Source organism: Sceloporus undulatus, chromosome 1 (assembly GCF_019175285.1).
Source record: "Sceloporus undulatus isolate JIND9_A2432 ecotype Alabama chromosome 1, SceUnd_v1.1, whole genome shotgun sequence".
In the NCBI taxonomy this organism is placed as follows: Eukaryota; Metazoa; Chordata; class Lepidosauria; order Squamata; family Phrynosomatidae; genus Sceloporus; species Sceloporus undulatus.
Genome location: NC_056522.1, coordinates 353,956,394 through 353,968,842, shown reverse-complemented (window position 1 = coordinate 353,968,842; position 12,449 = coordinate 353,956,394). Strand labels below are relative to the sequence as shown.

Sequence of the window (12,449 nt, the reverse complement as noted above, 5' to 3'; positions counted from 1 at the left end):
TAGCTATATGGCTGATCCAAGCCTTCATAACAAACAATGAAGTCATTCCTGTAAACCCTTGAAATGTTCCTGTCTAATACCCTGAGGTGATTTTATAAGCATACCGTTAAATTACAAAAAAGATCAGTTGATTCTGGATAATGAGAGCAATTAGATGGATGGATGAAGGCCCTCTTGGATATATCTGACCATAGCAAATGTGATCAGATTAAAATTAGTTATGCTGACTTTGCTTTTCCAGAATGGGGAGTAACAGGTGACTTAAACCGTGGCAAAAGTCATTTAATCTGTTCTTCTGCAGTTGTGGGGATAGTGATTTCAAGACTTGCAAAACCCAGTGGAACACTATTCCTGTATACTGTTCTAAAATTAATGTTTCCAAGACGCTGGCTTTATCAGCTGACAAATCCTACTTTCTCATTGAAGAGTTGCATTTCCCTTTCAAATCTGTTTTCCCTGATTTTCTGTAATACAGATCCATCACCACAGTCTGTACAAGTGATTAATATTTAGTTTTCATATATAGAGATCTTGACTTATGGAGAAGTTGCTCCTGTGTTTTGTTCTAGAGAGCATTTTAAAAATTCAGAATGCAAAGTTTTCAGTGACAAACTACATTTTATACAAAATACACATGGATTGTTGTTAAACTCTGAATATGACTGTATTAGTGATGATGGGAGAAGAGTGTTTAACTGTTCTCCTCCATATTTTATCTTCATTTAAATCACATTGTGTCCTGAAGCAGCTGTTTTAACTTCAAAAAGGAGAGAAATATAGGTATCTGTATATTTCTCCTAAGGGGTCAGACAGCAGTATCTAAGACTATAACAACAACAACAACAACAACAACAATAAATAGCAGGGGGTTATACATTTCCTAGTGTTGATCTCTGAACACATTTGCCTTCTCCCCTCCTTATTCACTAATGCACATAGGCTTGTTTTAAGCTAGGAATAACAGTGTTTGGAGATCTGGTCTTTGTGCAACACAGGTCAAAACACACTGCAGAAATAATCCAGTTTTGAGACTGCTTTAACTGCCCTGGCTCAGTGCTAGGGAATCCTGGGAATTGTAGTTTATTGTGGCACCAGAACTTTCTGACAGAGAAGGCTAAATGTCTCACAAAGCTACAGTTCCCAGAATTCTCTAGAATTGAGCCAAGGTAGTTAAAGCAGTCTCAAACTGGATTATTTCTGCAATGTGTTTTGGACCACATGGAGTCACCACAGGTGACTTGAAGGCACACACACACATCGTCCAAATGCAGTATAAAAAGGTAAAGGAAGGACTGCTCTTGAAGTCGCTCATTAACTCTTAACACCTGGGGCTCATTTACACTACACAAACATAGCACTGTATTCAGCTTTAACCACCATGGTTCCATCCTATGGAATCCTGAAGCTTATAGTTTGATGAGGCACTAAAGTAACTGTTTCTCAATTTTTCAATACAAATTTACAATTTTCTCAATACAAATTGACAAAGGAACTGTTATAGGTACTTTACTGCCTTCTCAAAGAGATCATCTCCCAAATTCATCAGATGCAGCAGCTTTTAGACCTCAGGCAAATGATGTATCCTGGCTTATGGGACATCAAAGACATCAGGATTATTCCCTAGAGAGTCAACGGGCCCGTACACACAGGCCATAATACAGCTGGTTTGGGACACTTTGGAGGTATGCTGTTTAAATGATGCATATGTCCTAAGAGTCCAGAAGCCACGCCAAAACCACACCTCACTCCTAAAGACTGGAACACAGCTTTGGTGCAGCTTCTGGCCTCTTAGGATGCATGCCTCATTTAAACAGCATACTTCCAAAGTGACCCGAAGCAGCTGTATTTTGGCTCGTCTGTACAGGACCTATATCACCTAAAAATTTATCTTAGTGAGCTGCCCCACTTTCAGGACTTTTTGCAAGTGCTACTAGGTATAGAAACAATGGTGATGGACATGCCACATTTTTAAAATAAATTAGAATTATCTCATTACATGCTTTTCTTTGTTGTCCACATGATTAGATCTGGGAACAGATGAAGAATAGGCTGATCAACTGTCCCTATTGTTGTGTTTCTGAGCAGAGGGTGATAAATTGGCTGAGAAGGGATGCATGTGGCCCATGAAAGGTGGATTGCCCATATGTGAATTATCATATGCCAATTTTGTACAATTTGTTCTTCTAAGGTTTGTGTCTCTGGTTTGCTTGGGCCACGGTCATGAGCAGCTCCTCCATCTTTAAAAATTCCATAATCCTTTGATTTATTTGCTACTTTCTGACCATATACAACATACTGTGGGTCATCTATAGGTTTGGGATAGGGCCCAAATAGCAGGCTTAGCCCTGATTAGTACTTAGAGGGAGTCAGCCAAAAAATACCAGGTGCTGTAGGCTAGATTTAAGACAAAGGAACTGGTAAAATCACCTCTGAGGATTCCTTGCCTAAGAAAACCCTATGAAATTCCATAAATTGTGATCACCATAAATTGGCAGGTGATTTAAAGGCACATACACATGCATACTCAAAACAGGAGTCCTCAACTGTACCAAAGCTAGAAAGGTTGCCACTTAAAACTGTTTGCACTTTAAAAAGTTGACACATTTATGCCTCAAATTTTTGTGGATATTGCCAATTTCTTTCTTTTTCTTCTTTTTTATAACTTGCATTGGTAATCACAATACTTTCTCACTGGCTGCTTCTTGATCCTGGAATTTGCTGCCAAGAGAAGCACTCTTGTGTACTTTCACAGGCAGGCAAATACCTTTTTATTCAGATTAACCTAATCTGGGTTATTTTTGAAGGGAGTGGATTTTTTTTTGTTGATGAATTTTTAATTTTGTTCTATACTTTTTATATTTTAGTTCTGTATCTGTATTTGAAATTTACTGTTTTTGGCTATCTTAAGTGTCATAGTTTTGGCCCAAAGCTGGGGTATAAATGCTAACTTCCACACAGGAATGAAAAACAGAAAAGCCATTTTAGAGAGGATTTTATTCTCTTTTTAACTTTTTGTTAATGCTAAATTTTTAACATAAATAAATAATCACAAATCCCCTATGATCTTTTCCTCCTCTGCTCATCATACCAATCTTTTCTAGGTATTTTCCCCTCAGCTGTTCAATACTAATACTGCTCCTTGAGGTGAAGAATGCCTTCAACCCCTTTCCCAGCCTTCTGTCTGGTGGCCGTGGGCTTAATCTCCCTGTTGTCTTATATGGTCATTTGACTCCCCTGACACTTCCTCTGAAGGCCAAAAATAATCCTGAATTGAGAGAGCAGCTGAGACCAGAGTTTGAGCAAGCTGAGTCCCTTTTGTTTTAAACCCCAGAAGGGCTGCTGCAGGTTCTTCCCGTGGCTGTCCTTCAGATCCTTTCTCCATCTCCATCCCTCCTTAAGGAAATCCAGATATGACTTGTTTTTCTTATTCAGAATATTTCTCACTATTTCATTCATGCCATCATCACTTCAGAAATGCTGCACAGTCCAGAGGCCAGACTCAAGCTTCCAGCTCCGGGTCATCTCAAGGGGTAAGACGGAGGTACAACGGCACCTTGTTTGCCTCACCCCAACAAGAGTAAGTCCCCTTCCCAAACGTTCCCTTCTTTCCTGTTAAAGTCAATTTCTTGTATGTTTGCCTTGACTCTACAGCTGGACGTTTTCCTGAGTGATGGGAATGAGAATTTCACATAACTAGTTCAGGGCAACTTTACTAACTTTTCACATTCACTCTCACTTGTCTGCCCTTCTCATTCTTCTCACCTAACGTACTACCTAATAGTCTTGAAATCACCATCTTAACTTCATGCAATCATCTGTGTATCTTTTAGGACTTCCCATTATACTGACATGATTGAAGGCAGAAGCAGGACGATTGTCTAGCGATTTATTTAGACTGACCTGTTCCCATGTGAAAAGAGTAAACAAATCTTTCTGTAGTTATTTTTAGTTGTGCTGCCCTTGGGTCTGTGTGTTAAAAAAAGAAAATGGGAGAATCACATGCTTAAGATCATCAAAACAGAGAAGACAAGAAGAATTTGGTCTTAGTGATAATTGGGATACAGAAATTGCTGTGTTCATTCACAGTGGCATAGAGTGGCATTGACTATGCGTTTTAAGTTAACCATGGAAACACTAATATGTGAATAACAGGTGAGATTATTTCCAGCATGTATTTGACTGTTTAATTTGATGGATAAGATAAAATTTGATAATGCCAAAATATTTTACAATAATTTCTAAAAATGTTTAGCTTCTGAAAAAACGACTTCCAGGTCTTTCTTGCCTCCTGTCATTCTCTTGGAATCCTTAATTTATTCTCCCTAAATTGCATGAGCTGACTATGCATACTAGGTAATGACAAAAAGACATTCAGCAAATCCTCAGAGAACATGTATTCCTATTTATTTATTTATTTATTTATTTATTTTAAAGGCTGAGTGTTGTCATGAAATACAGGTTGTAGATCAAGCTCAGTACAACTGCCAAATTATACCTCTTGCTGTTAAGAATTGCAAAACCCAACTATAGGTATATTTATCATCCCACATCATAAAGTCAAAGAATCCTAGAGCTGGAAGAGACCTCAAGGGCCATCCAGTCTAACCCCTTGCCATGCAGTAATACACAATCAAAGCACTCCTGACAGATGCCCATCCAGCCTCCATTTTAAAACTCCAAAGAAGGAGACTCTACCACACACTGACGCAATGTATTCCACTGTCAAACGGTTCTTATCAGGAGGAGGTTCTTCTTAATATTGATGTGGAATCTCTTTTCCCATAGTTTGAATCCATTGTTCTGTGTCCTAGTCTCAAGCTTGCTCCATCCTCAACATTACATCCCTTCAAATATTTAAACAAAGCTATCATGTCACCTTTTAACATTCTCCTCCTCAGGTTAAACATACCCAGCTCCCTAAGTTGCTCCTCATTCCAGACCTTTCACCATTTTTAGTTGTCCTCCTCTGACCATCCTCCAGCTTGTCCACATCCTTCTTGAGCTGTGGTGTCCAGAAATTGACAGAATATTCCAGGTGAGGCCTGATCAAAGCAGAATAGAGTGGCACTATTACTTCCCTCAATCTAGCATCCTTCTCCATCATCTTCCAAATACGAGGCCAAACTATTTTAAAATGACCACATTTTCTTAATAAACATTAGGTGCTTGCCTGTTCCAAAACTAAAGAATGAAACACACCATCTGGAGCTTTAATATAGCAGACTATACATCTACCAGTAAGACTGTCTGAAAATGTGCCTAAATGGCTAATAACACCTACATACACTGTCTCACACACCCAAGGCTTGGGAAAGCTGTTGGCCATTTAAGGTAAAATTTTTTGTCCCCCCAAAAAATGGGGGGGGGGGGGGGGGGGGGGTGCACAAGGCACAGCAGTGGGAGTGTGTAGCCATTCAGGAACCCACAGGGGCCAATGCAACCAACATATCTTTCCAATTGCCCATTCCTGGTTTGGGAGATTAGGAATTAATTGTTTCCAGTTATGTTTTCATTTAAAAAAGGCATTACTGAATAAATAAAAGTGCATGAGATGAGCAAAATGGAATATTTGATAGACAGGTGATAAGCACTATAAGGCTACAAACCAACATCCCTGCAATGTAGTGTACATATTTGGATGCATGCTACCCTGATCATATACCCTCCCCTCCTGTTCCGTTCCCCTGATTTCCTGCAAAGCCCCTGAAACCACCCTTCACAGCAATTCTGTGCTTTACATGTAGCAAACAGTATTGGAGTAGCCTTAGTGTATGCCTCCATAGCCAGACCGAAAATTATTTACAGCAGTGGTGAGACCCTTGGAGGACCTTGGCAGATGTTGGTGCTGGTGTCATCATTTCATGTCTCGTAATGGGGACCTAGCCAGATGCTACTCCAATGCTGCTTGCTCATTGAGGAAGCCCAGAATCACTGTGGAAGGAGGGCTTCAGGGGCTTTTCAGTAAGTTGGGGAGGTGGCTTTGGGTGCTGTGGAGGGAGGAAGGGAATATTAATCCCCCCCAAAAAAACTACATCTGAATGCATAGAAGAAACATGTATGTCCCTAACAGAATGATGGCTTCTGTCTGAAAAAAATTCAGAACTGGTAATCAAACCAGCAATAGAAAACATTTTTTAAAAAATGGTAAATATAATATGAACATCCCGATTCTTTGAATGTTTGCTCAGAACTGAGCTCCATGTAGCTTGTTCCCAAATAAGTCAATATAAGATAGGATTTCATTTCAGATTATTTCTTTAGCATATTTATACCCCACTGTTCAATCACAAAGGATGTCAGAACGGTTTGCAAATCATTAATTTGACAGTTCCCTGCCCTTAAACTTACAATCTAAACAAGACACAACACACAAGGAAAAGGGAATGGTAGTGGAGAGGGGATTAAATCCAGCATAGGATTTGCATAGACACATAGCAATTCTGTAAATCTGTTGTCATCAGAGCTTAGAATGTCACTTTTTAAAAGGAAGCAGTTACTTTATTCATTACTCTGATCACCCAAGAAATGATTACTGTCACTGCAGTCTGAAAGGTAATGCAATGAGTTATTCATTAACAATTTACCATTAAAGTTGTGCTGCCTGGTTACTGGAATGACAAGCCTTTTGGCTGCTTCCTCACTGTAGAAATAATCCAGTTTGACACCACTTTAACTGCTATGGCTCAGTGCTATGGAATTCTAGGAACTGTAAGGTGTTATTTTTTTTAAAAAAAACCAAACATTTAACCTTCTCTGTCAGAGAGCTCTGGTGTCACAGTAAACGACAATTCCCAGAATTCCATAGTATTGAGCCATGGCGGCTGAAGTGGTGTCAAACTGGATTATTTCTGCAGTGGGGATGCAGCCTCTGGGGGAAAAACGCAAAGACATCACAAAGTAATCCCAGCAGGACGCAGCCAACATGGTGATACCTCCTCCTCCTCCTCTCCCATTGAGCAGCACAATAGCAATAGCAGTTTCATTTATATACTGCTTCATACCACACTAAACAGTCTCTCAGTGGTTTACAACTTTAAGCTAATTGCCCCCAACAAGCTGGGTGCTCATTTTAGTGACCTCAAAAGGATGCAAGGCTGAGTCGACCCTGAGCTTGTGGCTGGGACTGAACTCACAACCCTGTGGTTTGTGAATGAGTGGCTGCAGTAGTGGCATTTAATCACTGCACTACCAGGGCTCCTAGCATGTAATTGAATAAGAGTAGACAACCATTCCTGTTCAGCTGAAAGTAATGACTTACATCCATGGGCATTGCAGACCAAAATGTAACTGCTAAAATTCATTACCACAAAATGTTACTAAATTACCAGCTTTAGTCATTTGAAAAATGGGTTAATTCACAGTTTTGGTTTTCATCATTTGGTGTTTTATGTTTTGGCTTCCTTTGCTTCTTCTTGTTGGGTCCTTTTGCTTCACTCCTGTTCTGTTATTTGCTTTGCTTACATTGTTATGCAATATGTCTGCTCTCTGTTTATAGCCCTAAGGCCGCAATCATTACAGGTTGAGTCTCCCTTGTCCAGAATTCCGAAAACCGAAATATTCCAAAAACCAAAACCTTTTTCATGGGTGGCTGAGATAATGACACCTTTGCATTCTGATGGCTCAATATACATAAGCTTTGTTTTATATAAAAATTGTAAGATTTTATGCATGAAGCAAAACTTGTTTGTTTCCATCAGGCTATGTGTATAAGCTGTATATGAAACATAAATGAAGTTTGTATTCAGACTTGATTGCATCTCTAAGATACCTCATTATACAAATATATGCAAATACAGGTATTCTGAAATCCCCCAAAAATCCGAAACAGTCTTGGTCCAAAGCATTTCAGATAAGGGAGACTCAACCCGTATTGTATTCATTGCCATTTCAAGAGAGACTAGTAGTTCAATATGGTCAATAGTCTAGAATAAATGGTTTGACAAATGCAATTTTGTGAGGTTGGCACATCCTTCTGCCTGTTGCAGGGCAATTTAACTTTTAGGTCCAAAACAGACTGTAAAATAGTCCATTTTGAGACTGCTTTAACTGTCCTGGTTCAATGCTAATGAATTCTGGGAACTGTAGTTTTGTGAGACATTTAGCTTTCTCTGTCAGAGAGCCCTGGTGCCACAATAAACTAAAATTCCCTGGATTCCCTAGCACTGAGCCATGGCAAATAAAGTGGTCTCAAACTGGATTATTTCTGCAGTCTGTTTTGGACCTTAGTTTCAGACTGTGGTTGTCTTGTCTCTTATCAGATGAATCCGCATCCCTGTTATAGAAAGCATTCTTGTATGGTTTCTATGGCGGTTTACAGACCGCCAAATAGTACGTATACAATACGTACTAGGGTTAGGAAGGGGCGGTGCTTCCGCACCCCCCTAACCCTAGTACGTATTCTATACGTACAAGATGGCGGCGCCCCTTCTACATGGGCGCCGCCATCTTTACGTACTGGACGCACAGCGTCCAGACGTGTCGCGGCGCCTATGACGTCGCGAGTCCGCGCCAGGCGCCTCGCGACGTCATAAAGGCGCCGCAAAAAGAAGCTCCGAAATGGAGCTTCTTTTTTGCTCCGCGCGGGAGCCGCGCGGTTTGGATGCTGCGGCTCCCGCGTGGAGCAAATGGCGGCGGACCGCCGCAAAGGGGCGGTCTGTACCCCGCCTATAATTTTCTACCCTGTTTCAAATGTTCTAGTCTATGACCCTAATAAAGATGAACTGAACCAAACCACATGCAAAAATGATTAGATGACTATTGCCTGATTTTTCAGATGTAGGCTCTGTTTAGATAGTCTAGTATTAAGAAGTCTCTGCAAGCTACTACCCGTCTTCCAATCAAAAATATCCCCCACATCTGGACCATTGTAGACTGAACTTCAGACTGCACTCTTAATATTTTTAATTACCTGTAACATAATCACGCACACAAATAATGCTATGTTGCTGCAAATGTCAGTAGAATTCTGCAAGAAGTGACCATTTCTCCATTTTGTTTTAAAGAGTGTTAGATCCTCTAGTGACAGCAATCCAGAAAGGAGATGAAAAGGCTCTAGATGATATGATAAAATCAGGAAGAAACCTTGCACAGCCTAACAAAGATGGATGGTTGCCTCTACATGAAGCTGCTTACTATGGACAAGAGGGTTGCCTGAAATTCCTGCATAAATGCAAGTATCATAAAATGAACTGACCATAGATAGGATAAAAATACAAAGCCATCACTGGGCACAGGACAATCTGTTAGTGCACATTACACTCTGGAGTTTATCAAACAGGAGGAATTTCTCTTAAATTCGAATGAAAAGAAAGTGGGGCCAGAACGCATTCACTTAAAGTCGCTAGTTTCGTGCAATTACGTGAATACACATTGCATTCGAACTGGCTCCCCATTGCCCGAAAATAGCATGCCATTGCCTGAATTTGCACGTGGCAGTCTATCACGCAATAACGTTAAACCCCATGATTGCGTTCAGATTGCCATCGGATTATACTTCCAATTCCCCTTGTCTGATAAACTCCTCTGAAATATACATAGCTTCTTATTCAGAACATTTTTGCATGCCCAATTTTCATTCAGAGTTTCATGCTTTAAGATCCTTCTATTGCAAAGATGAAGACTAAGATGCTGTCCCCAAATGATGCTCGAGAGGGATTTGATACAGACAGATGAGTATTAAAGTGACAGAAAAGAGTTTGGGTTAAGTGACTGGCTTGAGAGGAGAAGGTGTAGTATTTCAAAAGTTACATATAGGTTGGGTCTTTCTTATTCAAAATGCTTGGGACCAGAACTGTTTGGGATTTTGTATATTTTGGATTTTGGAATATCTATATTTGCATATAATGTATACAATGAAGTATCTTGGATAGGAGACCCAACTTTAAACACAACAATTATGTTTCATATACACCTCATACACATAGCCTGAATGTAATTTATGCATATTTTAATAAATTTGTGCATGGAACAAAGTTTGTGTGCATGAAACCATCAGAAAGCAAAAGTGTTATTATCTCAGCCAGCCATGAAAAATGTTTTGGATTTTGAGACATTTTGGATTGCAGGATTCTGGATAGGGAAGACTCAACCTGTATAAATAATCTGCTGTTTAACTCCTGTAAATAAAGTTTTGTTTTGGTTTTATAGACCTTTGGTTTCTGAAATGACTATCATTCTGGGTTTCATACAAGGTGTCTGTGGTGGCAGTGTTGCAGGGTGGTGTCCTGTTGGGCATAAAAGTAGTACAAATCCTCATAGGAACCTTGAGGGCATTTAGACTCACCCAAATTATGCATAAGCTTTACATGCCTTGCTACATTTAACTCCATGTCTTTTCAATAGCTTATCCTGGGACAATTGATCAGCGTACCCTTCAGGAAGAAACAGCACTCTTCTTAGCAACAAACAGAGGAAATATTGATTGTGTGCGTGCATTGCTTCAGGCAGGAGCAGAACCTGATATTGCAAATAAAGCGAGGGAGACACCACTTTATAAAGGTTAGTGACATGATGCAAAATAAATGATGCAAGCTTTCAAAGCTCCACTGGCTTATTCAACAGACAAAGGTGTTAAAAATCAAACAGAAAAAAATGATGGTATAGTTTTGTCATGATGTTATGTTTGTTCTCAGATAAGATGGTACAAAGGGATATCTTGTTGCTTTAATAGTAATGATGGCTTTATTCTTCTTTCTTTGTCTTTTATCACTTTCCCCTCTCTTGCATGTATTATTGGGTTTCTCATCTTTTTTTCTGGTTGTATGGCTTCTATAGTACTTTTTATGAATTGTAATGTTTCCAAAATAATAAATTTGTTTGCCACAATGGTTATGCTAGGCATGATGTGTATAGCAGAAACATGCACTGAAGTGCATAGACTTTAACAATAGCAGATTGATGGCAATGGGGGAGAATGGTCATATTAGTTCTTTTATAAGTACAGTATTTTAAAAAAATCAGAAATGTCTTCATGTTCAAAATGGAAAGCACTTGAGATTTTTTTAAAAAATGAATGTGGGAGAAACCAAAACTGACAAGGTCTTTGAGCACTTAAATAACAGGGGCGTTGTCAAGGTGGGGGGGTCTGTGGGGTCCGGACCCCCCTTCCATTAGATACAATTAATGGTGCATGGCGCTGCACCGCCGCACCCAAGCCCCATTATAATGGTGGCACTTAGTCTGGACCCCCCCCCTTCCCAAAATCCTGGCTATGTCCCTGTAAGTAACACAGGCACAAATTTTGTTGTTAATCTTGACTAGAATAGAACCATTGAATCAATAGGATTTACGTTTCTGTTGTCTTAACATGCAGCCTCTGACTCAATAGGTCTTCTCTAGCTGGGATTAAACAACAGAATTCTACCCATAGTTATTGAATTATTATTATTATTATTATTATTATTATTATTTATTAATAAATTAGGGATGCCATCTCTTTTTCCTGAGAAGCTGCTATCTTTGTTTAATACATTTTTTTTGTTAGGCAGCTACAACATGGTTCCTTCTATGTTTAGCAGATCTGAGAACAAATATATTCACTAGTATCAGAGCCCTGGTGGCACAGTGGTTAAATGTTGGTACTGAAGCCACAGCATTGTGAGTTTGATCCTGCAGGGCTCCAGGTTGACCTTTCGTAGGTCAGTAAAATGAGTACCCAGCTTGATGGGGCAATTGGCTTGCAGATGGTAAACCGCTTAGAGAGTACTGAGTTCACTGTGAAGTGGTATAGAAATGTAAAATGCTGTTGCTATTGCTATTGCTAATTGTTCCAAATTAAATACATTTTTAAAATACAGATTTATAAACTAACCTTCTTTTGTAATGACAGCCTGTGAACGCAAAAATGCTGAAGCCGTACAGGTGCTGTTGCAGTACAATGCTGACGCAAATCACCGTTGCAATCGGGGATGGACTGCTCTCCATGAAGCTGTTGCTCGAAATGATTTAGACATAACAGAACTCTTGATCAAAGGAGGTGCCAAGATTGATGCTACAAATTGTTATGGAATCACTTCTTTATTTGTGGCAGCTGAGAGCGGTCACTTAGAAGCTTTGCGATACCTTGCCAAGTGTGGTAAGTAGAACTAAAAACTTGCATTTCATGTGCTATGACTTTGTTAGTTCTGAATTGAGGGCTAGTTCTTACTGGCACTATCAGGAAGTCTTTCAGAAGGAAAAGTCAAAGGTTTACAGTAATTTTCAGGAAACAGAAGCCTAAATCCAGTTGTTAGACTCATATGGAACAGCCTAACTGAAAAAGTGGAAATTACTGTATGTGCTCATTTATAAGTCTATACATTTTAATTTAAAAAAATCAATTTATCTATGGGTCAATATAAGTACTGTACTTGAACTCCTATCAAAAAGGAACAATTCTGTTCTCTGAGTAGTGTAGCAAAAGGTGAGAGCTTAGTCCACCCTGGGAGCATCTAAAAGAAGCACCAACCCCT

The 12,449-nt window shown here is 39.5% G+C and overlaps 1 protein-coding gene across 2 annotated transcripts in view; it reads left to right on the top strand.

The window, feature by feature from the left end:
- Positions 1-12,449, top strand: part of ASB2 (ankyrin repeat and SOCS box containing 2) — a 50,400-nt gene that overhangs the window by 13,597 nt on the left and 24,354 nt on the right. The window contains exons 3-6 of one of the 2 annotated variants that reach the window (XM_042440440.1): positions 3,473-3,577; positions 9,003-9,169; positions 10,342-10,497; positions 11,828-12,073. In XM_042440440.1, coding sequence (XP_042296374.1) covers positions 3,473-3,577; positions 9,003-9,169; positions 10,342-10,497; positions 11,828-12,073 — 674 coding nt within the window. The remainder of the gene's footprint in view (positions 1-3,472; positions 3,578-9,002; positions 9,170-10,341; positions 10,498-11,827; positions 12,074-12,449) is intronic. The other variant, XM_042440450.1, reaches the window with a different exon arrangement.